The following is a 26,044-nucleotide window of genomic DNA, read 5'->3' as shown; positions in this document are numbered from 1 at the left end:
ATTGTAAACAGGTTCCCAGCATCCACGTACTCCGCTGTGGCTGTCATCTCCTCGAGGGCGGGGGCGAGTGGCTTCTGCACCTCAGTACCTCCAGCCCCAGCCCTCCCCGTGTGCGACACGTGCCAGGCACTCACTACGTGATTGACACTGATGAACTTATGGGTCGGGACCGGGGCTTGCTTTGTAACCAGTCACTTCCATCTCTCTCTCTATAATGTGAGATGAGCTAGAGGATAAGAACGCTTGTGAACTGTGTACGCTTGGTGAAGTTACACAGTCTCTCTCAGCTTCCTTATCTAGAAATGGAAATAATCAGAGTATTCGTATCTAGAATTTCAGTGGTAAATGAATTAGTACGTGAACCAGACTGGCCCATAATAAGAAGTGCTCAGTCCCTGTTAGCTACTATCGTATATTAGAAACAGTGTTTTAAGAGCTCTGGGTTTAGAGTCAGATATGTCAGGTTGGAGTCCTGGGTCTCTCTCTTCCTGGCTGTGTGTCCTTGGCTGGGTGGGTCACTTGAGTCTATTTCCTCGCCTCCAAAATGGAAATAACACTGGCATCAACCTCAGGGTGTTAAAGAAGGAAGTTAATGAGAAATTACTAGTATGTCTTCTAGTGAGTATTGTTCCTGTTGTTATTTTATCGTGCTTTAAATTTATCAAAACGATTATAAGTAAATACAGTTCTTGTGCTTCTCACAGTAATTCTGTGAGCTAGGACAGATGGTTTTCTGAGTATTTTACAGGTGACGTGACTGATTACACCTTGAGTGACCGGCCTAAGTTCCTCAGTTACTCAGCAGGGGAGCCAGGGGCAGGAGCCACATTTCCTGTCTCCCAGTTCCACGTTCTTTCCATGACCACGCAAGCCATTCCACTGGAAAGCAGTGGTGAATGTTTCCTGCTGGTGGATTGCAGTGTCTTCGGGGGTAGTGTTGAAAACACACCCGCCTCATCTACACTTGGCCATAAGGGCAGAGGACAAATTTGGAAGGGTTCCCTCATTCTGGCTGTGGACTATAACGCCACCCCCAAAGTGATGCTGTTAGGTCTACTAGGGCTTTCTTGAGACCAGCAGGCGGTCGGCAGAGGGAACAAAGAAGCGTGCACCCACAGTGGGGGAGGCGGGGTAGGAGGGCAGCTCTAGGCAGGTGCCCTGCTGGTTTGAAGGAAGGGAAATCGTGATCTCCCATTTGGTCAGTGACTGAGCATGTGAGGGTCAACTTGTAGTATAACAGGCCCCGGTGCTGAAAAGAAATACATTGGAGACAGTCGACTGGTTTCATTGGCTGCTCCGCTAGAAGAGCGTTAGCTCCATCCTTGCTCCGCCTGAGTGCTGTCCGCCTTTCACGGGCCGGTTGCATAATAAGCGTTGATAGGGTTGAGTTCATTATGAGAGCAATGAGAGGTTTAAAGATGTGTTTCCCCCCAGTACAGAGTAAAGACAGGGGGCAGACTTGGGGGATTTAAGCAGCAGATGGGTTCTTACTGCCCACTCACCTACGTACACCCCGCTGCTTCGATGCTCGCTCGTGTCTGTGTGCTTTGTTTCTTCCAATTCCTCCTCCTCCTCCGGACAAGGTGGCACGGATGTCTGTGCAAGTCCAGCTTTTTAGACATCAGGCACTGTTTCCCTTGGATCATTTCAGTAAGGGCTCGGGAAGCAGTGGCTCTCTTGGCCCCTCCGCCCTCGCCACGCTCCATGTAAGCTGCCGGCTGCTACCACGCGGCAGGCCGTCAGTATCAAGCAGGGCAGCCTTCCGAGAAGCAACCAACTGTTGAAAACGTGGCTAGTCAGCTCTCCAGCAGCTTTTAGCATCGGCTGGAACAGGGACAGGGTTGATGGTGACCATCTCCGGCGCTGGGGCGGAAGGAAATCGCGACTGTCGAGTACGAGTACGGAGTTCAGTACCTGGCACAGGGCAGGTCCGCGCCGATACACGGCGGTGGGGTTGGCTGCCTGAGCGCCAGGCTCTAGGGCCTCCCCTCCTCTGCCGGTCTGGGAGTCTTGGACGTTTTCCTCTGGTGAATCCTTTGTTCGAAGAGCTGCTGTCTGCACTTAACTCTGAGATTTTCAGCAAATTCCTCCCACTCTCTGGATCTCAGACTATAAATCTATGTGCTAAGGGTGTGGGAGTAGTTAGGGGAATTTATGTGGAGTCCACAGATCGCCTGCGGTGGGGGGGGGGGGCTGTGAGTCCCTTAAAACCATGAACAGAATCACTCATGTATGTGTTTGGGGAGCACTCTTGGCTCCGCTTAGTGAAGAACCATTGTCCGCCGGGGCTCTCGGATGCCTCCAAATGTTCTCTGACGCCAGTTACTCAGTGTCCCCGAGTCTGTTAAACATACTCCTGGGGGTTCACAAGATGATTGTAGGTGGTGCATGGGTACGATTGTTACGTCACTCGTTATGTGATTATTTTAAGGTTAAGAAACCACTAAAACGGACGTTTCCTGATTATTGTTTCTTTGGAGGAGACTAAGTCTTGCTTTTAAAAAAGGTGACTTAAATGAGTAAGATCACAGAGGTAGGTTGATGCCTAAATTTGGGCAACAGGGATCTCTCCCAGCCCCCGCCTGGTACCGAGAGAGGAGATGAGTCTCAGAGGAGCAGAGAAAAGGCCTTAAGGAAGTAGATAGTAAACTCTGGACAGTAACTCACCGGTCCTTCCAGCCATCCTGCTATCACAGTTCTCTGTACATTGGAGAAGCTTCTGATCCTCTCTCAGGTCTCCTCCAAGAACATTGCCCCAGTCAGGCCAGGAATCCTGCCCAGAGAGTTGCCATCTGGGGCCAGTTTGTGGGCGATGCTTGAAGAGAGGCTCTCATTGCAGGGAAGAGGGCGAACATTGAGAACAGAGTCACGTCTTCATCCACATGCTTCTTCATGTTTGAGAAGTGCTTTTCATACTTCGGTGTTTCTGAAATTGGACTGCGTCTTACAGAATGGTGCTCCCTTAAACGCTAGATAGCTATTCCCTTGCCAAGAAGTTGTTATTTAAATGGATAGTAGCTTAGAATGGAAATAGGGTTCCTAAGACTATTTTTTCCCTCCTCCCAAGCAAATTACACTTGCAAGTTGGGACTTCTAATAAACATGCCAATCAAAAGAGAATTTCTCTTTAAAAGAAACATGCTCATCTCAGTCATTTCCTGTGGACGAAATGGAAGTTAAGGGGAATGAGTCATCATGACAAGTATGGAGACACTAAAGCCGGGCCCCGCTTTCCAGATACCTCCCACCTCCTCTCTGAGACTCCCCTTCAAATTTATAAATCCTTTGAATTCATTGAGTCTCCTTCCCAGAGATGTGCCACATAGAACCTTCCGGAACTTACAAGTGTGAATTCTAAACATCGGGGGGCAGAATGAAGCAGTCTGCACAGGTTCAAGCAGACTTCACGATACCGTGAAAGAGTCCTGACTCCCCCCTATTCCGTTTTTGTAGCAAGAGAGCCGTTCAGTGTATTTGTCCTGCTGGAGAGCTTGGGGTGGGTTAGAAACACTTGAGCCTTCACAAGTCAGCATGTATATTGGCCATTTCTGTCAGAGATGCAGTGGAGATTGATGGATTGTGACTTTCCGTTACCCAACCCAGGAAGAGGGGGCTGCTAAGGAGACACCCCCAGAGGAACAGACCAGCCTTTCTCAGGGAACCTGGGGTGGTGCCATTGCTTCACTGAGAATGCCAGATAATAAACAACCAGGACTCGGCCTTTAGAAGTCAAGGGAATAAATAAGCTGGAAAAGGTTGAAGAGAAAAAGCCAACGAACGTGTAAGTGGAGGATTATATGGAGCCATTTAAAATGACAAAAAGCAAGAGTAACAAAGCAGCAGATGGAATGTGGCCCCACATGGCCTTGCCAAGCTAACTCTGAGAAGCACTGTGTGGAAAGTGTTCCCTTTATGTGTCCTGAAGCATTCATGGGGTTTCCTGGCCAAATTCTCAGGCTGTTTCTATGGTGCTTCCAGAAAAAAGAGTATAGCAGTGTTGATGTGTCCCCTCCCTTCTCATTCTGCGTCCCCTTCGCTGCCTCGTGACATAAATATCGGCTTCAAATGAGACTGTTCATAAGAAGTGCGGCAGATGCTGACTGCTTGTGATTTTTCACCAAAAAAAAAAAAAAAAAAACTTCTCTAAGAGTAAACGGTGTTTATTTTTTTGTTGATTTTTTTCAATCAAATGGAATCGCTTAATTAAAAAAAAAAAACTTATCTCTTTTCTCTTTAAATACTACAGACAACCTCATTTTATCTCAGCAGACACCTAGGAACAAAACACTGGACCCACCAGAGAAAACCGGGCAAGAAAAGCATCAGAAAGTCAAGTCAACTATGGAGAATTAGTGTTAGCTGGCAGCTCTCAATTCTACACAGAAGTGTCTCAGAACCTATTGGGTTGGACAAAAGTTTCTTAGAACTGGGGATGTGGGAAAGTTGGACTCCTTTTAATTCTATTCCAATTGTTTTCTGCATAGGGAAATTAATGTCAATGCATCCAATGAAGACCCAAAGAAACATTTAAAACCATGTCTGACTAGTATTCAGTATGTGAGATTAGTAAGTAACAACTTGTCCTCCTAGTTAACCTTGTCCTGGAATATATATAGGTTATTTGTAGCCGCCACTGCGATAATATTTTCTGAAGGGTGCCAAGCCGTATGCAAGATCTTCTTGCTAAAGTCCAGACTGTCGACACTGATCTCGTCTTTTCTCCGCTTGCCCCCCACGCACACTTTCCGCGGTTTTAGGATAGCCCGGGGTTTGCTGTTTTCCCTCGAGGCCTCCAGGGTGACGTCACGCTTGGTGTTTCTGTCGAACATCCTGAAGAAGTTATTGTAGGAGCCCGTCATGATGACGCTGCAAGGTAGAGAGGAAATAGGGAGTCACCGAGGGCTCTGCAGAAAGGCGGGAGCGTATCCCCATGGTGTCTTTCTGGAGCTAATGACACCAGATCATGGCCAGCTTATGGCACCACCTGTTTTACTAAAAACCAAAAACCCAAGACCCAAACAGACTGGACAGTGTGACTGTGGTCTTGGTTTTGAATCACTAAAAGCAACAAGCTCTTGGGCTGCTTTGGAAATGCAGGATCACGATAATCCTCCTTGTTACTTACTTCTGTTGATAGATCCCTTTTGGTTCTTTGGCTCAGTGAGTGAGTCCCGTGGTTTTAATGATCCCAGCCCTACCTCCCTTAGGATTGTGAGTCTGGAAAGAGACACTTTTGAAAACGCTGGTTATATACACAGAAAGCGTGGCTGTAGGAGCGGGGCTGTGCCGCCAGACCTCTAAGACTTTCTGCAGCCAGCACAGTGGGAGAAACGCGGAGAGTACAGCACACTCAGCCTGGTGTGTCCTCCCCCAGCTAAGAACCGGGTCTCAATTCAGCCTTGCCAGCAAACTTACTTACCTAAAAAATGGATGTCATCGTGGTCTCCCTCAGGAAGAGAGTAAGCAAATTCAAAAGAACTTGGGAGGGGAAAGAGTTGCTAGTGGATTGACAGATGGCGTCCACATTTTTATAAGAGTTCTCCACCCTCAGGCGGATTTACGATTGACTGAGGGCAGTGACTGCCAGATCCTTCCAGAAGGAAGGGACTGATGGTATACTGGTGACAGTTTGTACACAGGGACAGGCTGAGGGGGGTGGCCTCATTGATGGGGGAAGCCCTGGCTGGCTGGTGAGGATGGGAGAGGACAGCGTCTCCTCTGTATTCGCGTGGCATGAGTGCGCAGGCAGGTGCGGGAAAAATGGAGAGCGTGGGGCCACAGCCAGGGGGACAGGCATTTGGGGGCTGGGTCAGCTGTGCCAGGCAAATCCGTCAAGGGCTTGTGTGTGTAACTCTGGCCCAGGCACTGGACGTGGTGAGAGAGACGTGTTTGTCTCTGTGGTGGAAGAAGCCGTTGCTACCTGATCAGGAAGGGCGCTGTGTGCTCGACCGCCCACAATCTCGCTTTGACTTACGTTATCCCAGACAGGGGATTTACACCTGAGGAAAAGTGAGTAACTTGCACAGTGTCACATGCGACAAAGTGGCCAAGTTAGGCCTCCGACCCCAGGGCCTTGCACTCTGCCACTGGTCTCCCTGCTTCCCATGAATCCTCAAGTCCTTCCTCCACCATGACTCGACTTGGTTTTAAACAGAGAAAGTCCTTGTTTTTTGGTTTTTGTTGGTTGGTTTGGAAACCAAAAAAAAATTCTCAACCTTATCTGAACCAAAATTTTCTTGGTTATGGCAAGAAATAGCGAGGTTATGAAAAGAATGTCCATCTTAGGATTCAAACTCAAAACTTCCTACTCTTATCTCTACTACGTACTAGCTCAGGAGCTGGGGCAGGTCACTTTATCTTGCTGAGCCTCAGTTTACTCAGCTGTATGATGGGGATGATGACGACAACCTTGTTGTCTTGTGGTCGGGATTATATAACAGGACGTGTGTGAAGGTGACTAATACGAACTTTGTGTGTCTAGGTTAAGGTAAGTTATTAGGACAATAACAAACAGAATTTATTAATAATGAAAAAGTGAATAAATTATAAATGAATCAATGTATTTATATAAACTACAAATAAAAATTAGAAACAGGCCCGGGGCGGCGACTTTCCCCCTTAGGAGCTTCGGTTCCTCTATGACAGCTGCTCTGTGGTCTCTTCCCTCGGCCCTATAGCAGCGGGGTGCTGGGACTTGGGTCCTCTGTCATGTGGGCATTCTTTCCGGGTCTGCTAAGTGGAAGGCACATTTTGGTTCATTGGCAAAGAAAGCCACAGAATGGCCAGAAGCCCCTTGTTTTTACTAAAAGCTGCCATCCCTGAGTGCCTTGCCCTGACACAAGGTAGTGCTTCTAAGCACTGCTGTTGGTGTCGCGTCCCTCAGAACACTACGTCAGCCCCTGGTAGCCTCAGCTACATTCTGGAAGGCGGGGAATCATCTGTATTTGTCAAACTAAAAATGAACTATTAGAAGGTAATATGAAGTATTGTTGAAATAAAAGGCTTTAAAACAATAATAAATCACTTTGAGGGAATATGATAAATGAGGCCAACTAGAATTCAGCTAATGAACCACCGGGGCCTTTGGCCAGGTCTACACTAGGAGCGTTGAGGGATAATTTTCAATCTAGAAAGCATACTTTGCAATAATCGGAACGGTTTACGCTGGAATTTGCTGGTGCATTATTAGGGTTCTTCATTTCGGCCATGTTGACTTAGCTCTGGGGGCGTCTGATGTGTAAAACATGGGATTTCCTTGTTGACGTCCCACGGTCACTTGTGCCAGTCCTGAAAGAGGACTCAAGGGTCTCACTGCATCCCTCCCTTCTTTCCAGGCCTGACCGCAAGGGAAATCCAGGGACGCATACAGTGGATTCCTGCCAGGCCCTGGGGCCTGCTCCCCACCTCCCTTTGGCCGTGCCCTGCTTAGGATAAGTTGCCCAGGGCCCTGGCAAACACAGGGCCCACCTCTGGAAGTTTCCCTAGCCACAGAGCCTCTCTTACCTGTCTGACCCATTCCACACACACTCGAATTTATCAAAAATGCAGTCATTTTCGTAGAGGGAGCACAGCTTGCTGCGGAGGTAGTCATGAACCTGTTGGGGAAACACATCAAAAAGGGCAGTTACTGTTTTAAAAATGCTCGTTTCTGGGAAGACCTCCTCTTGGGATGTGAGCTGTTGATCCTTCCAGGGTACGTGGGCCCTGAATTGGATGGCCTGGGTCTGAATCGAGGCTGGGCCCTCTGCAGTGGTGGGTGGTTATGCTGGGTTGGTGAGCTGCTTATGGGGCGAGTGTGGATTAAGCCAGCTGGCTTAGGTAGCCGGTGGCCTGCAGAAGGGCCCGTGGAGGGTAGAGTCCCATTTTCTAAACTGATCTGAAAATACGTATTAGAGGACACCATTCGTTTGGTCTTATGGCCTGCCTGCTCTGTGCTTGGGTAGGCAGTGGACAAAATAGCCCTGGTGTGCTTTCATCCCTGCGTGGGCCTTTTATGCTGAGCGAGGTGAGGACATGTCACAGAAAGGACCACTGAGCTGTGTTGTGATAAACGTGAGGCAGCAGAGGCAGGGAGGCCAGTGAGAGCCTGGTGGCAGATGACAGTGTGGAGCAGGGCAAGAGCAGTGGGAGGAAGTGGTCAGCTTCTCGGCATGTTTGCAGGGACAACTGAAAGGATTCGTGGATGGGGCAACTGTGAAGCATGAAACTAAGAATGGGAGTCCAGATGGCTCCTGGATCTTTCTCTTGAGCAAGCGGTAGGATGGACTTTGCCATATTGAGTATAGGGCGCAATAACTTGGAGAGGTCTGTGCAGGTGGCGCTGTCGAGACTCCGAGGTTGCAGTCCTGGAGTACGGGCAGGTCTCTCCTGTGTCTGTTCTTCAGTGAAATAAGCAGCCGAGTTCCCAGCTGAGAGTGAGGAAGGGCAAGGGGTGCTGGGGAATCAATGCGGCATGGCTGGAAGGCTCTGGGGCCCCATGAAGTTGTTGGATGGGAATTTTATGTGAGACCAGTCGGCATGGTTGGGCCCTTTACCCTATGTTCCCTGAGATGTTTTGGGGACTGAAATGCTGAGTCATTTGGACCGTGCAAGTGTTTCTAACTCCACAAATGACTGTTCCCAAACAGTCTTGGGCCTCGTCAGGGTACCTGCCTCCTTGCTCCGGTGACAAGAGAATCCATCTGTGGCAGGGCTTGTGGCACTGTTAAATGGAGAAGGGGACGCGGCGGGGAGGCTTATGGCCTGCACTTGAGGTCTCTGCTGTGCGTTAACTCCTTGTCGTTCCCTTCCTCTCCTGCCGTCTTTTGGGCACATTGCGAGCGCACAAGTCCGAGGTAGAAGGCCATTTCTGTTTGTAGGGCTGCGGGTCTCTAGTGATTGTTACAAGTTTTTGAGCAAAGCAGCACAAGAGAGTCTGTGGGCAAAAAAGGGGGACTAATTCTTGATCTTGACCATTGTTTGGCAAACCGTTTCTATTTCTTTCTGTTGTGTTAGCAGACACGAAAACAACGTGAATCTCATTGTCCGTCCCCATCAGAGCTCTTGGGTGACCGGGTGAGTCGTCAGTGAGCGGTAGTACTTTGAAAGGAATCTGTTTTTCTTAGTAGGTCTCAACCGTGGGCTGAAAATACTCAGTAAGCCATGTTGTAAACAGAGTGCGGTCATCCAGGCTTTGTTGTGCCGTTTATAGAGCACAGAGTAGACTGTGCATAGGTCTTGGGGGCCCTAGAACTTTCAGGATGGTGCGCGAGCTTTGGCTTCAACTTCGTCACCAGCTGCATTCGCTCCTTACGAGAAAGTCAGCCTGGCCTTTGATGCTTTGAAGCCAGGCACTGACTTCCCCTCTCTAGCTATGAGACTCCTCGATGGCGTCTTTCTCCAAGAGAAGGCTCTTTTGTCCACATTGAAAATCTGTTGCTTCGTGTAGCTGCCTTCATGAATTCTCTCAGCTAGATCTTCGGGATCTTTTCTTCATGTTTTGGAGATGGCTTCTTTCCTCGAACCTTATGACTGCTCTATAAATAGAACCTCTCCTAGCTTTAGATTTTCTCCTGCAGCCTCCTCACCTCTCCAGCCTTCAGAGAATGGAAGAGAGCGAGGGCCTTGCTCTGGCGTAAGGGGATATTGGGGCTGGTTTGATCTCCCCGGACCACTCAGATTTTCTCCAGATCAGCAATAAGGCTGTTTTATGTTCTCATCATTTGTTTGTTCGCTAGGGTCACACTTTTAATTCCCTTCAAGAACTTTTCCTTTTTACATTCACAACTTGGTAGTTGGGCACAAGAGGCCACGCTTTCAGCCTACTTTGTTTTTTACACGTCAACACTTTGAAGCCGGGGGAGGGTTATCAACTGGCCTAATTTCAATATGGTTGTGTCCAGGGAGTACGGAGGGGAAGGAGGGACTGGTGGAGCAGGCAGAACACGCAACATACAGTGTTTAAGCTCACCATCTTCTAGGGGCACCATTTGTGGCGCCCCAACACAGTTAAAATAGTAATGTCAAAGATCACTCATCACAGATTGTCATAACAGATAATGAAGCAGCTCGAAAATGGTAAAGGTGACACACAGACATGACGTGAGCAAAAGCTGTTGGAAAAGTGGTCCCGGTAGACTAGCTCCCTGCAGGGCTGTCACCAACTTCAATTTGTACATATATAAAAAGGCAGTATCTGGAAAGTGTAACAAAAGACCTGCCTGTACTCCAGCTCTCCTACTTTTTGGAGGAAAAAAATGAGCCAAATAGTCCTTATTTATTTGCAACCTTCCCTTTCCCCTCCTCATTCCTGTGGTCTGGTATGGAGCACTTTTCAGGCAAGGCACGGATGTGTTTGGGAAGGGAGAAACTGGTTTTGAAAACGAAGCAGCTTTCTCTGACGCTGAATCCCTCAGAACCCTATAATGGTCAAGGAATTATAAAATTTGAAGAAATGGATAGGTCTTTTTTTTTTTTTGGCTCAGCCTATGTTCTTCACAAACTTTTCTTGACGTACAAACTTTTACCTTTGGCATTTTGTCTTACATCACAGGTGAATAGTAAGTATCAACACATGTGTGTTTTGGAAGTGTGGGTCCATTAGTAGGAACCACATTGCCAAGAACTCTACAAAGAATTCTTGAAAGGCAAAAGTCAGGAGGGATCTAAAGGAAAATCTGGTCTAAAGCAGTATTTTCTCCTCCCCAGCAGCTAAATTTCGGGGTGCTCCTGCTGCCTTGACCTGACATCTAAAGAAAAAGAACATTGTCTATGAAGGTATGTTACGTTTATGTTCTGTTGCTCAAACACAAAACAGAACCTTAGGCAAAGAAGATGGACCTCCCTCTGTTGGAGGAGAGAATAAGGTAAGATACATTGATTAGAAACACCTAGAACACAGAGCAAGAGAAAACTTAAAACTCACCCAGTCTGATGCTTTTTTCTTCATGTTCCAAATATTTGTTGTCCATGTTCCTATTGTGTATGGCCTTCTTGACACTAAACTGAGCCTCCCACCATAGAGGTTCTCAAATCATGAACTCGTGGAAGCCTGGTGTTGTAGGTGAAGGGCCTGCTCGTGAAGCCCAGCGAGAGTGAACTCGGTCAGTTCTTAGATTTCAGGGGTCGACAGGCTTCTCTTGTAAAGAGTCACACAGCAGGTATTTGAAGCCGTAGGCTGTAGCAGCTCTGTCACACCCATGCAACTCTGCCATTGTAGTGTGAAAGCAACCGTGTACCCATGATCAGGGGTGCCCGTGGCTCAGTAAAACTGTTTACTAAAACAGATGGAGCCTGGATTTGGCCCACCAGCCACGGTTTGCCAGCCCCTGTTCTGTAGGAGAGCTTGGAAACAGCCAATGATACCGGAGTCTACAGTTTCTTATTCCTGGAAAGATGCTGGAGACCAGCTGATGTGTGCATGAAAATACATGGCGGGAATGTTACTCACTTCCCTCCCCAGGGAAGGCATTAGTAACTGGTGATGGAATTATTTCTCATTGGGCAAGACTTCACCGTCTTTTTCAACAGTGTTCTGGAAATTCAGTCAGAGTTTGCCATTTTTGTATAGTATATAAATTGAAATTGTTTTGAAATATGTTGTCTAAACTTCTGTAATATTTCATTTCAGTGTGTGTGCTATGAGACCGAACTCAAAGCATTTGACAAAGAGCACTTCCACATCTGCCACTAGCTGAACTTGCCTTGAGAATCACGCTCTTAAAATGTGGATTATTCCATGTCACAGCTAGCTCACTGCGTTCTAAAACAAGCTTTGCTCTTAACGTTGTTCTTTAAAATGAAAGGACTAATTGCTCCTGCCTCTGAAGAGACTAAATCCAGTGTCTCTCTTCCAGGCTCGCCAGCAGGCCACACCTCTGTCCATACCACCCACGCGCAGCTTCTAGCTGTCACTGCCGTCTGTAACACGAGATGTGGGTGCAGCTGGAAGAGGACACTCGAGTTGGCTTAGCCCTGGGCTGAACGTGAAGGTGAGAGCCTGGAGGCAGGTGCTGTGAAGTGGGGCCCCGAAGTCTGGCAGGGTCTGGGGAAGACCCCCAATACATAGGGCAGGCTGCAACCTCATTGCAACCACAGACCATCTCAACTACCTCTGTCCTCTTGAATTCTGGCCCCAAACCCTTCTCACAGCACCCTGCATTACTCACGGTTGGTCAAAGTCCTTGGGGTCCTCCAACTTCTCTCTGAATTTCTTCTGTAAGATTGGCTTGTCCTATGGCCACTCATGTGTCAAAGTGGGGTAGCTGGGCTCCTTGCTGCTCCAGACAAGGATTCCTGTTCTAAAGCCCTCAGCTCCTTTGAAGTCATGGCACCCACTCAACTCCCTGTTGACTACCTTGTTACAGTCAGCAACGGTTCTGAGTCCCTCTGCTACATGCCTTGAAGCAATTCTGGCACCCCGATCCCCTGCCATTATTCTTTGTGAATCATTACTCTGGTCTCTCAGTTACTTGGCCTCCTGATTTTCGATGTGTTTTGTGCTTTGGTCACATGATGAGACTCGCCACGACCCTAATTACACCTGTTTGACAAGCACTGCTCTATTGCTACCTCCTATCTCGATTCCATCAATTCTTCAAATCCACTTTTCTGTCTACTTTCCCTCCCCATCTACCCGAGGTTCAGTGGTCCATCATTACAGTCACACCATAAGTCTCTCTCTCCTTCCATTGTCCTCAACTGGATCCCTGAGCAACCCTGCCTCTCTCTGGGATGAGTGTTTTATAGTTTTCCCTCAGCTAATGAGCTTGCTGCTTCTTTTATGAGAAAACAGCAGCAACAAGAAGAGACCATCTATGGCTCCCACCACGATGCATCCATAGCTCTTTACACTTCTCGCCTGCCTTTGATGGATGAGTCGTCCATCTTCCCATCTGCACCAGACTTGGTTCCTTCTGGCTTCCTTCAAGGAGTCAGCTGCTTGAATTGTTCTTTCTCTCTTGGCTTATTCTCCCCTCAGCATAAAACATGCTGTGATAACTTCCTTATGCCTGTATCCCATGCCTGCTACCACTCCCATTCCGCTGTTGCCCTTTAGACTAACATTTCTTGGGAGAGCTCCCTGTACTCATTACACTCACAGCTTCTGTTTACAGTCTCTCTCGAAACCCACTCCGCTCAGACCTTCATTAACCCCATTCACCTACACCTGTCTCATTACTAAATCCAATGGCCAATTTTCCATCTTTTCCTACTTGACTCAGCAACAGCACTTGGCAGTTGGTGATTCCTCCTCCTCGCAGTCTTCTCTTTACTGGGCTCCTAGAGCATTACTCGCACTTTTCCTCTTCCCACCCTGTAAACAAACACTGGGGTCCCAGGGCATGGTCCTGACTGCTGCTTTCCTCTAAGCTAAGGCATACCCAGATCAAACTGATCTGTCTAGTTTTGGGTGTTTACTTGGTCCTACGTGTCCCAAACTAAATCTTGATTCATCTACATAAAATGGCACCATTTTCCTAATTACTCAGGATGAAAACCTTGGAATGATTCCTGGTGCTTCTTTTGCTCTTACATCACACCTCCAGTTTGTCATCAAATCCTGCGCTATCTGCCCTTGCCAGCATGTTGCAATAACTTGTTAACCGTTCTATCTATCTCCCCCCCAGCACAACCAGAATGTCAGTCAGTGATGAGAGAGTGGTGAAGACTCCACAACTTTGTGAATATTCTAATGGAGACTGTGGTGCATATTACGGTATCTGAATTATGTCAGATTATGTAAGTTAAATCCCTCTGTCTAGAATTTTCATCTAACCCAAAATATCTTTTAAAAATACCAGTTTCACCCCTGCTTCTTTGCTTCTATTGCTCTTACCTGGAATGAGCTTCTTCACCTCCTTTCTACCTCAAAGTCTAGCCTTCCATCTTCTAAAAAAAAAAAAAAAAGCCATTCTGCCTTTTCCTTTGTTCCCTTGGTCCATAAATCTATCGAGCATTTAGCCAATGCTTAAGGCTACGACCTGTACAGTCTCCTTGACTCTTCTTCCCTCCACATGGAATCAGCAAGTGCATCTCACAGACTCTCCTCCTATCTGCTCGCCACCATCTCCTCCTGTCATTTCCAGTGGAAAACCTTTAAGGGTTTTCCACTGCACTCAGCCTGAAGACAAAATAACTGATCTTTCTTTACCAGAGCCTACATTTCTAGACTCTTCTGCCCATGTTCTACGTTTAATATACAAAGAACTCCTTTCTGAACACAGCACCTGTGAGCACACTATCCTTCTGGCTAGTTCCTGGCAGTCAGGGCTCAGCCTTTGGTTCTCTTCTCAGCAGGCTGACCCTCCCCGCACGTGCTCCCAAGCACCCCATACCATCTCTAGCATCACCGCCTCGTCGATCCCCTGTTCATCATCAGGCTTCTCCACCAGTCAGCCAGCTCTGGGAGAGCAGGAGTCTATCTACAGTATCCATCCCACTTTAAATTCAAGCTCCTCCTTACGCACCCTTGTCTAATATCCCCCGGCACTTGCAGACTGTACCACCGTATTGAATGGTTCTGCTCTGCTCTGATGAGGTACGCTCTCTTCCCCTCGTGCACTGTAAGCCTTTGCGGACAGAAGCTGCTCTGGAGGCCAGCAAAGGAAGTGCCTTATGTGCCTATGGGTGGATGGTGGGCCGTACCTGGTAGGTCTCAATGGGGCGGTTTTCCATGTTGAGATCCCAGACTTTAACGGTCAGATAGTCTCTGGTCATGATGTACCTCCCACTGTGGCTGAACTTCACATCCGAAATCGAAGAGATAATTTCTGAGAAGAACGACCTGTTGCTTGGATCTTCAGGCTCTTCAAAAACTGCAGAACAGAAGCAAAACAAGACAGATTTAGCACATCCTTAGCAACGAACTAGAGAGCCAACAGTCTAAGTTGGAGTAGAAACGAGTTACTGAGAACCTGGAAGTAGAGAAAGCGGTCACTGGGTGTTCTGTAGTTTCTTTCAGAGAAGGACCCAGCTGGGACCTGTCCCGTCCGGAGATCTGGCACAGAGCCTTGCCAAGCTCCGAGTCCATGTAACTGTTTCATAATTCCCCTGGTCTGTGTCACTGCTCCTATCAACACTTGGAGTCATCGGAGATGCTTAAAAAATGTGTTGATGGCTTTTTTGAGATATAAAATTACATAAAATCTGCTCATTTGAAGTTTATAGTTCCCTGGTGGTTTTCCGTATAATCACATAATTGTATAAGCAGCACCACTGTCGAAATTTCAAACTTTTCATCAACTGACACCCCCTCTCCCAAAATTCCATACCCATTTATAGTTACTCCTTATTCCCTACTCCTGCAGCCCTGGGAAACGATTAATCTGTTTTCTTGTTCTATGAAATTGCCTGACCTGGAAATTGCCCACAGATGGAACTGTAGGAGATAGAGCTTTCCTTGACTGGCTGCCATCCCCCCGCATCCTGTTTCCACGGTTCATCACGCTGTGATAGATACCAGCACTCCATTCCTTTTTACGGCCGAATAACAACCCATTATACAGATGTACCACATTGTTTATCAGGCGATTACTCGATAAGCCCAAACACCTGGGTTTCTACTTTGCAGCTATTACGAATAGTGCTGCTATGAATATGCATGGACACGCTTGTGGGTGGACATTTATTTGCCTATCTCTAGGTCACAGTTTTTAACAGTCACCTGGCTGAGCCTCAGTCAGGTCTTTTGTGTACACTGTCCATTTACGCTGATCCAGGCTCTCAGTAGCTTCAGCCGTTCTCTGGTTCAAACTGAATGTCTAGAATACAGCTTAGTATATCTTAACCTTTCCCATTTCTATGCCTGATTGTTCTGCCTTCATTGACTCAAATTCCGAGGGACTCACAGGCCTCATCTTTCACTAGCCTTCAATGATCATTTTGTGGAAGCTGCCCACACTTGGTCTGGCCCATTTATTTAATAGGACCTCAGGTACTCTCACATTATGATTTAACAAGCCTCGCGTTTTTTTCTTTGTACTGAAAGTCTCGCACACAAATGTTCAATAAACGTGTTGCATGACTAGAACCAAAGCTAGACCAGCCACTGAATCCTTTGCCATCTGGGGGCTCAGCATGTGTGAGGGGGAGTTACATGCGTTTGTCCATACTTACTTTTCACCTATAATTGGTTCCACTTACCAAGTGTTTGTATCACAATTTTAGGCTAAACAGAACACCAGTCTGCAAGTTTACACATCCTCCAGAGATTTCTCTTTCCTGCCTGCTCAGTACACCCAGAGTCAGTATCAAATTCCATGCAGAAAACCTAAGGCTATAATGAGTTGCTTTCAAACCTTCCTGAATTAAACTCTGAGCCAAACCACAATACTGTCGCCTCACCATTTAAGAGCAGCACAAAAACCCGTCATCAATCAGCACTGAACTTGAGAATTAAACCCACTGACACAGAGAAATCTCTTGGACTTTTATCAAGCACTCAGGAAGGCCCCTGGACTCTGACTGGTGTCCTCATAATCGAGAACTAGATTTTCACATTAGTTTCTGCTCCAGGGAATCTCATTAGGGCTTGGGACTTAGAAACTCTAGGCAAGCCCCATGCAAACCTCTCAACAGACAAGTGGGAGCCCTGGGGGAGTGGTCATCTCCACCTGACGCACCTGCAGTAAACGGGGAGGGATCAGCGCACTGCCCTCTGCAGTCCATCAGCTTCTGCCTCTGTCACTTACCAGCTGTTCACATTTTATTTACTACTCCGAGATTCAGTTTTCCCAGCTGCAGAAGGGGGATGCATATTGCTTGGAACATATGATTGGCACGTTGTAGGTTCTCAATAAATGTCAGGAGCTATTTTTATCCTCATTAGCATGCACTGGTTCTGTATCGGCCAATCCTGTTTTATCCCAGACTGAGACTTGGGGACTGTAGGACTTGCGGGCTATTTCAGCGACATACAGAATGTTTACAAGGTTATACCTAGAAATCCGTTCTCCGTATACATAGCATATTGGGATGCTAGCGCAGCAACCTTGTAAAGCCTGAAAATGACAGCCCCGGAGGATGGAGGGGAAATGAAAGAAGACAATTCTTTCATCAGCCCACACTAATTCTTATGTAAGACACAGAGGGCAGGTTACAGACAACGGACTGGCCAGCGCAGCACTTTGCAGCCTATTCCATGTCTATACCTAGCCAAGTCTTAATAGCAACTCCATGACTTCTTTTCATTCATTCAGCAGCAACATTTCATAGTATTGATAATTACTGTTTACGGGAAGCTTCCTATGTTCCAGGCCCTGTGCTTTACGTGTTTGTTTAATCTCATTTAATCCTTACACTAATCTTCTCACATAGGAAAATGATTCTTTATCTCACAGATGTGAAATACTAGGGCACAGAGAGGTTTTGTCACCTGAGGACAACAGAGCTCGACTGAGGTAGAGCTGCATTTGGCACTCAGAGCCACCTGACCTCAAAGTCCTTGTTCTGAACATGATGCAGTTCTTCCCTTATTTGCATAGCTGTGAAAAGGTAACCAGCGCGAAGTCTACATAGAGTCAAGGAATCACAAAGCTGGAAGGTTCTTTTCCCCCTGGTTATCACACTAAATATTTGTTATTGTGTATTAATTAGATGACAGTGAGTGGAAAGGCTTAATGGTGACTGCTCCCACTCTATCCTTTCTATTACACTGAAGTCCTCGAAAGAATCAGCTCATTTCAAACACCTAAGGAGCACAGTTTCCACACCAAGGGCCCATGAGTTTAAGCCTTACACCATCACCAGCAACCATAGGTTGGGGACCTCAGGACTTTGTATGACCCCAGACCCTCATATCACAATAAGCCCGGCCCGCTTCAGGCCATCTCTCAACCCTGGATTCCTGCCTGTCAGCAGCGAGACAACTTCCCTCCCACTGCCCCTCTCCTCCAGTTTCTATGCATTGGCTTTTAATATATTTTGTGTCTCCTTAGATGCAAACTCTATGAGGAGAGGAGTTTTTGCTCTGCCCTGCTGTATCCCCTGAAACACAGGACACGCTCACTAAATACGTTAGATGAATGCATATTGACAAACCATTTTAAATTTTACAGAAAAATACTTATTAACTCAGTAGGTCCTGAAAGGAACCTATCTAAGCAATGCTGTATTCACCGCGAATTTGTCTCAATCCCTTGAAAAGTAGGAATAGATGAAGTCATCCGTAAGTCAAAGTTTTCACGAATTCAGCCTGAACAATCACTTCCCAGCTATGTAAGTGTCTTTTACACACATGCACACACACGCAGAGCACTTAGTACGTGACCCAGAACATTCAAAGTATTTGTTTTTGGACACACACGTGCCAGGCCCTGTACTATATACCAAGGACACCAGGAGCAAGATAGATCCAGTCCTACTCTCATGGAACTCACAGGCCAGAGGAAATGATAAATGTTAACCAATCATACACATTTAATTACAGATGTGAGTGAGATTTTTACTGCATTATCAGAGGGAAAGAAACGTGCTGGGGAACCAGGTAGGGGAATACAAACAGAATATCACTGCGTGTTCCATGTAATTTACTAAACACGTGGTACCAAAAAGATCGAGTGCCTGGGTATTTCTCTTGGAGACCCTTGGCTTAGCATTAACAATCCTGCTGACCTACATGGTTTCCAACTAGCTTCTAGAAAATAAAACCATTAGGGGGAGAAAAGAAGAGATCTTTGACAGAAGACAAGCTCTGCTCCCCTTGCGAGGAAGGACTCTGGATGAAAATCCTAACAGCCCAGACCGAGGCCCTGGGGATGCGTTAGATTTGCCAACAGGGAGCGTGTGTCTCAGAGACCCCAACGACAGCCCTAACGGCAGTAATGATACCTGTGATTTCTCGGTCCTCGTGCTTGGCACACATGATCCCATTTATGCTCACACTTACCAGGGTGGTACTCTCGCTGTCCTTGGAGATGAGACAGACCAAGCTAGGCGGAGTAGCTCAGGGTCACACAGTTAGGAGTAGCTGCGGGCTTTCGAAGGACCGTCTGTCTGCCTCCCTGTTACACTGTCTCCACACCCAGGCCTTCCCTTGCTCTGTCACTGTCATTTCTCTGATCAAACAACCGAGTCAAAGTGGGCTCCCCATGTTCTAGGTGTACCTCTGATGCCCGCTTCTGTGCCTCTGCTCCTCACCTTCCCATGTGCCCTTCTTGGGACACTGGAGAGACGATCCGCCTGGGAGTCGCGGATGCTATGCTGGACTCCAGGCTGGACACAAATTAGTGACTCCTAATAATACCTACTACCTGTTGAACAATTACACTGTGTGCTTTGCATATAGTAACTTACTCAAGAGTCACAGGTATTATTTCCCTTTTGGACAAATTGGTCTACTCAGTCAACTCAGGCACGGGTTCTACTGCTCATAGGAGGTGGAGCAAGCGTTTTAACTTGGTCTGTTGCCAGGCTATGCTTTTAACCTCTGACCTGCCTCTCATTTCAATGGCGGGACCACCGTCGGCTCTCTGGACCCGTTTTCTTGTCTCTCATATGAAGGAGGTATGATCGTCTACCAGGTGCCTTCCACCTCTCAGATCATAGTATCAGGGAATTCCAGTGGTCTGGTCTTTCAGTTTTCTTCTACCAACACCCCGTCCTCTAGGCTAGCCCTCCTGAGGTGACTTCCGTGGAACACTCAGGAATATATCAGGGGTACCAGATTCTGAGGGCAAAAGAGCTTGGGAAACTCCTACTCAGTTCTGGGGGTTGACAATGCAATCAGCCTATTAAACGTGCTGAGAAGTCCTGAGGCAGAAAAAAATCACTCTCCTTTAGGAGTCCAGGTTTCTCAGCCTTTGCACGAGTGAATTTGGGCAGGGCCCATGCTGTGTTGCGGGGCACTGTAGGGTGCTTAGAACACCCCTGGCCTCTGCCCACTAAGTCCCCGAGTCCCAGATGGGACAGCCCAAAATGGCTTCAGAAATTGCCAACTGTGCCCTGGTGGGGGGGGCCTGACTTGCCCTTGGCGGAGAACCAGCTGCTTTTGTCCTGCTTTCAGCTCTTACTGGATCACACTACCGCCCTCCCCCCATTTCATTGTTTTGTTTTGTGTTTTTTGACACATCACTTGCAGCCCATTTTTTCTCTAGTACAGATTTCCTCAGAACACCTGGGGTTACAGCGCTATAGGCAAGAGCAACCGACCCTTCTTGTAAGTTCTACAGCTGTATGAGGTGTCCCGTGCAGAAAGAGTTTTGTGTTAGAACATGTGCAGCTAGGAGCATGTCTGCACGGAACCAAGCGTAAGCTCCCACATGGTACCTGGCACAGCGCTGTTCGCCTGAGGGAACGCAGGCCAGAGGGTAACTGAAGACAGGATCTGCATCCTGGGAAAGAGGTAAAGCAACGAGACCGAGGAAGAGTTCAGAAGAAAACTGCTGACTTGGGAGAAACCGAAAGCTAAAACCACCTGCATTACAACCGGGATGGAAGGCGGCGGAAGCACGCTGCGTGCCCGTGTGGGCTCTGGGGCCGGGAGAAGAGAGGCTGGAGGGAACCCAGAGTCTCTTCCTGCGTGTGGCTCCTTTCACTGAACCTCACGCTGGACGCTGCCCCGGAACCCCCGTCCACGGTGCCATGCCTAAGAGGACAGGGGGTTCCAAGCTCAGCAGGCCTGGGCTGAACCGCAGCTCTGTTGCTTCTAAGTTACGAAGCCCTGGACAAGTGGCCTGCCTCCTTCCAAGCTTCATTTACCTTAGCTGCCGAATGGAGTACCTACCTTGGAGGGGAGAGGAGATGGATCTTTCGTGTCGAGCGCTTGGCATAGTGCCTGGATGCAGAAGAGCAGAAAGAGCGTGCTGCTTTAGGCAAGTGTGGGGTGACAGGAGCCCAAAAGCCTCATGTGTTTTTCCACTGGGGCAAGACTGTAAGAGCTACCGGTTGTGAAATGGATTTCTAGGTCTTCTAACCGGGCTGGCACACAGACACGCCATCGCGTGTCCCTAGACTGTCCCTTGGAATGCACCTTCCCCGGGACAAGTGGTGGTGACGGGGGTGCCGAACAATGTCACCGCAGCCCTGGCTTGGATGACCCAGGCGGAGGAGAGGGAGATTGAAGGAAAGAAGGCAGGTGGATGTGAAGGCTGGTTCATGATGAGAAAGGCCCAGACTCAGAATCAGGCACGGGGGTTTAAATTGCTCACTTGTGCTGACATGTCTTCGGCGGAGAAGTACAGCTGGCGTGCTTTTCTGTTTGGAGACATGGCTGACAACCTCCCCATAATGGGGACACGACTACAGAGAGAGGCAGATGGCAATTTTCCTTCAGAGAGATGCAGGCAACAGTTTTGCCCCCGGAGAGAAAAGGCTCGACAATTGAGACGCAGCCAGTAATTTTTACCATCTAGAAGCCACATCCGGTAATTCTGCCCAATGACAGAAATGGCCAGTAATTTTCCCAGAGAGGGTAAGAACTCCCACGGACGGATCATGCTGGCCTTTCTCCAGCTGCGGACAGTGAGAGAAGTTTAAGATTTAATTAGTGGCAACTGTACCACCCTGGGCCTCATGACACAGTCCCCAGACACGGGCTGCAGAATGCCAGAGATGTGAGATCGTATCAAGAATGAGATCAGATGCAGACTCAGGATTCTGCGTTGGGAAAGAGTGATGCCCAGTGACTCTTCCTTAGCGATTTTCCATACAGCCCTTCATTAATTCTACAAATAACTGTTCAGCAGTGAACACGGTGGCAACACAGCGCATAGCATCACGGAGAGTGAACGCCAAATCTAGAAGGGATTACGTTTGTCCCGGACTTTTGTATAACTTTGCAGAATAGATCAGCTTATATGATATACTTCACAAACAAATCTTTTAATAGACAATCAAAGTTAAAAAAAATTTTGGACTCATTTCTTTTTTTCAGAGAAGAAAAAACGGACTACAACTCAGAAGGAGGAGACATGACGGGACAGGCGAGTAGGGTCTGACCTGGCTGGTGTGACGGCGTAAGGCTTAGTAACAGGCTGAAGCTCAAGGGATCGATAAGCACTACATAGATCAGAGGTCAGCAGAGCCCCCGTGTCAAGAGCCATGTAGCAAGAATGTTAGGCCTTAAGGGCCATTTGGTCTCTGTTGCAGCCACCGTAGTGTGAAAGCAGCACAGACGATCCGGAAACAGATGACCGTGTATTCCCATCAAGCGTTCTTCGTGGACACTGAAATTTCAGTTTCATCTAATTTTTTACACATCATGGACAGCATGGTTCCTTTTCGATCTATCATTTAAAAATGCCAAGCCCTCATTCTTCACTAGAGTTGTACAAAAACAGGTGGTGGGCCATATTTGGCCTGGAGACCATAGTTTGCTGACCCCTGATGACGATGGTCAGGGGATGGGAGGGGTGCCTCCTATGCTGGACAGGGCCGTCAGCAGGAGTAAGTACATTTCGGGGGGACAGTGGGATCAGAGGATGGCTGTTGGCGCAGAGACGTCCTGTGGAAAGCCTGGAGCATGAGATCGTGGCTTAGTAACTGCAAACGTGCTTTCCTCAGGTACATGTGCAAGCCTGGAACTGGAGAGGCTGATGGACTCTGGAGGCAGACACCCTTGGGCTCAAACCCGTGCCCCACCATTTATAGGCCGGATTGTCTTTTTCAAGTTTCCGTAACTTTCTGAGATTCAGATTCCTTATCTTTATTTATTATTTTTTTTTAAAAGATTTTATTTATTTATTTGACAGAGAGAGACAGCCAGCGAGAGAGGGAACACAAGCAGGGGCAGTGGGAGAGGAAGAAGCAGGCTTCCAGCAGAGCAGGGAACCTGATGCGGGGTCAATCCCAGGACCCTGGGATCAGCCCTGAGCTGAAGGCAGACGCTTAACGACTGAGCCACCCAGGCGCCACTGGATTCCTTATCTTTAAAATGCAGATACCATTTTAAGAATCAAAAGGGAGAAAAGCAGGTAGGATGCCTACTGCAGGTAGGTACAAGGCACTTGGACAGGTATGGAGGTCATGAAAGTGAGGGAGAGAGGCAAGGACCCTGTGCGCTTTGGTTCTGTCTTCAACAAAGAGTGGGGGCGGGGGGACTACTTACTTATCATGGCTGGGAGCTTTTTTTTTTTTTTTTTTTTTTTTAAAGGCAGAAAAGTTGCTTGTTTCCTCTGTGGTAGGTAGAAAAAGCTCCCTGAGCCCAAGATGTCCATGCCCTCCTTCCTAGAACCTGTGATTATCTTACAGAGCCAAAGGGAATGCAGGTTGCTAATTACGTGACTTTAAAATGGGAAGATTATGCTAGGTTATCTAGATGCACCTAAAGGAATGAAGGTCAGTGTCAGAGTGACCCAATGGAACAGGGTCTCCACGGCCACCTCTGGCTTTGAAGCTGGAGTAAAGGGGCCAGGAGCCAAGGAATGTGGGCTGCCTATAGAATCAGGGAAAGGCAACAAAACGGATTCTCCCACAGAGCCTCCAGAAAACAACAGGGCCCCGCAGGCATCTTGATTTTAGGTGACCTCCTGACCTTCAGAACTGTAAGATCATTTTGTATTGTTTAAGGTCACGACATTTACTATGTTTGTGGTAATCTGTTACAGCAGCAAGAGGAAATTAACACCTCTCTTTCCCCGTATTATCAAAGGAAGGGGAAAGAATGTGTGTGCTCTCTTGTCCAACCTGACTCTGGGAAGCTGCTCTGATGTCCCTGGGCCTCATGGCCGTTCTGTCTCGCCCATGCCCTCTCAGCAGTTGCTGCTCCCCAGCTGGCCCAGAAAGCAAGCCAGCATGAGCTGTGATGGGTGTGCTGCTTTCAGGGGAGCTGGTGAACCAGCATGGCCCAGGCACCCTCTCCTCTCCGCGTTCCTGCCCCTGTCTGGCTGCTGCACCCACAGGCTGACACAGTCCAGAAGGACCAGGACAGAGAAGCTGCAAAGAGAGCAAGCAGGGGGTCCAGACACCAGGAGGGTGGAGCAGAACAGGATACTACCTGTGATCCTGATGAGTGCTGGGTAACTCTTCCCAAAGCAATGCCACTTCCCTGCAAAGACGCCTCCTCTGACTCCCCACTGCCAACAGCCAAGAGCCGCCTCCTCGGCCTGCCCTCCAGGGCCCTCTGTACCAGGCTGCAGATCGGGCGCCCTTCTATTCTGCTCCAGTACTGCACTGGGCCTCACTGGCCCACTCCTCATTTGCACCAGGACCAGAGAGCTCCCGCCTGCAGGGGCCCGGCACCAGTGAGGCGGACGCAGCAGGTGTGGACTCACAACAGGGAGTGGCAGGGACTGTGGCAAACGGCTGTGTCCATAACCGACACAGAGGGCAGTTTCCACTCAGCTCCAGCTGATCGCTGCCATGCAGGAATGTGGGTCCAGCAGAGCCAGACCGTCTCCTCTGTGAAGTCTAAGTTTTTCTGAGAAATCCAGACATTTCATTGTTAGCGATCAATTCACACATTTTAGTGGGTGGGCAAATAGAGTTCATCTGTCAGCCGTGTGGGCTGTTGTCGGTGACGTGTGGGCCACATCCTGAAATGATGATGCCCAATGTTTATGGGGCACTTAGTGGATGCTAGCCCTTGACGGCTCACACCTTCCTGACGTAGTCTGGGCTGCTACCGCAGGAGAGAATAGATGGGTGGCTGATCGACAACAGAAACCGTGCACAGTTTTAGAGGCTGCAAATTTGAGAGTAAGGTGCCAACTGGATCAAGCTCTGGGTTGCAGATGGCCAATGTCTTCTTGTAGCCACGCAACGGAGAGGGTGGCAGCCTCTTTGATCTGGGCATGAATCCTATACGTGTGGGTTCTATCCTCATGATGCAATTACCTGCTAAGGGCCCCACCTTCGAACACCATCACGCTGCGTTAGGATTTCAACATGCTAATTCTGAAGGGACACACAGATTCCATCCAGAATACCACCTCTCTGCTCCTCTGTTTCTCTGCCTCCTGTTCTTTTCCAAGAAGCCTTCTTTGACCACCTCAGCCCTCTGAAAACTTTCCTTCCTTTAACTGGTTAATTTGGCCACCCTCTCTATTTTATTAAAGAACACAGGTATATGCTGAGAACCTGCAAGGAGCTAAGCAATCCTAGTGCAGGGGGCAGGCCCTGCAGAAGGGGGCAGGAGTGACGGCAGCATGTGGCACCTGTCAGGCACTGCCCCGGGTGAGAATGAGCTCCATCTCCCCCAGCTGAGGAATCGGGGGGCTTGGAGAGACCGGGACCACGTGCTCCCTGAGTGAGGACAGCATCTTAGAGCCTCATTAGCTCTGGGGTTAGACATTTATCATGAAGGAGCCTCAGTTGGAACCTGTGATCTTTTGGCGGAGGGCGTACCTCCCAAAGGCCGAAGTGGGGCTAACATCCACAGACGAGTGTATTAATTGGGGCCTGTTTGTTCTTCCTTTGGGAGGAATAAGCACTTATGAGCCATGCAGGGTTGCTGCCTTTCTGAGAACTGTCATTCTAGAAAGATGCTGATTGGAGATTTTGGGGCACACTGTCTCCGGCCTGTGGCGGGGAAGGGAGGCGGTGCCCGTCCAGACGACACGATGACTTGGCAGGGGGGGTCTCGACAGGCGCCTCATGAAGAAACCTAGTCACAGTGAGGCGTGGCTTCACAAGGGCTCATATTCGGTCTTTTCCTCAGTGTCAGGTCTCTCTGTAAGGTGGGTGAGTAGCAAAGGCGTCTGTGGGTCCTTATGCCTCCCGCTGCGGAAGTAGCCGCTGGGCTGCCGGAACATGACAACGGTGTCTGCAGGTCCCTGGGCCCACTCCGTACATGACCGGTTAGAGACTGCTAGTCTCCCTGATTTCTCTCTCTCAAAATTTGTTCCCAGCAGGAAGCTTTGGGCAGCTGCTCCAGGAGAAGCCTGCACTCCCTGGGGAGCCTCTGCCCGAGTGGAAGGGACTGTGAGCGTGTGGTCGTTATTAGGCTGACTGCTGGGAAGCTGGTTGTCATGGCACCACCGAGGCCGGGCCTGCACTCCCACGATGTCACCATTTTCCAGGCTCAGTACATAATCACTGCAAGGAGAGGCACGAACACGGAAAGGGAGAGGGGAGCGGCTCCCTGCTGACAGTAATCTCCTTGCAGAGCGCAGAGAGGGGTTCAAGGCTG

The 26,044-nt window shown here is 48.5% G+C and overlaps 1 protein-coding gene and 1 long non-coding RNA gene across 5 annotated transcripts in view; one reads left to right on the top strand and one right to left on the bottom strand.

Annotated features, from left to right (window-relative positions):
- Nucleotides 1-14,602, top strand: part of LOC103663690 — a 69,192-nt gene extending 54,590 nt beyond the window's left edge. Inside the window, exons 1-5 of one of the 2 annotated variants that reach the window (XR_005832499.1) lie at nt 4,875-5,459; nt 10,687-10,755; nt 11,835-11,969; nt 13,608-13,719; nt 14,275-14,602. This is a non-coding gene — a long non-coding RNA (uncharacterized LOC103663690). Of the gene's footprint in view, nt 1-4,874; nt 5,460-10,686; nt 10,756-11,834; nt 11,970-13,607; nt 13,720-14,274 lie in introns of those variants that run through there. The other variant, XR_568843.2, reaches the window with a different exon arrangement.
- Nucleotides 4,169-26,044, bottom strand: part of PPP2R2B (protein phosphatase 2 regulatory subunit Bbeta) — a 445,381-nt gene continuing 423,505 nt past the window's right edge. For all 3 annotated transcript variants that reach the window (XM_008691430.2, XM_040622264.1, XM_040622265.1), the window contains 3 exons: nt 14,626-14,795; nt 7,504-7,595; nt 4,169-4,866 (listed from right to left, as the gene is read on the bottom strand). In XM_008691430.2, coding sequence (XP_008689652.1) covers nt 4,587-4,866; nt 7,504-7,595; nt 14,626-14,795 — 542 coding nt within the window. In that variant the 3' untranslated portion in view covers nt 4,169-4,586. The remainder of the gene's footprint in view (nt 4,867-7,503; nt 7,596-14,625; nt 14,796-26,044) is intronic.

This window comes from Ursus maritimus, unplaced genomic scaffold, assembly GCF_017311325.1.
Source record: "Ursus maritimus isolate PB19 unplaced genomic scaffold, ASM1731132v1 scaffold_5, whole genome shotgun sequence".
Taxonomy (NCBI): Eukaryota; Metazoa; Chordata; class Mammalia; order Carnivora; family Ursidae; genus Ursus; species Ursus maritimus.
Note: the sequence above shows the minus strand (reverse complement) of the source record. Positions and strands in the feature narration are given on the sequence as shown.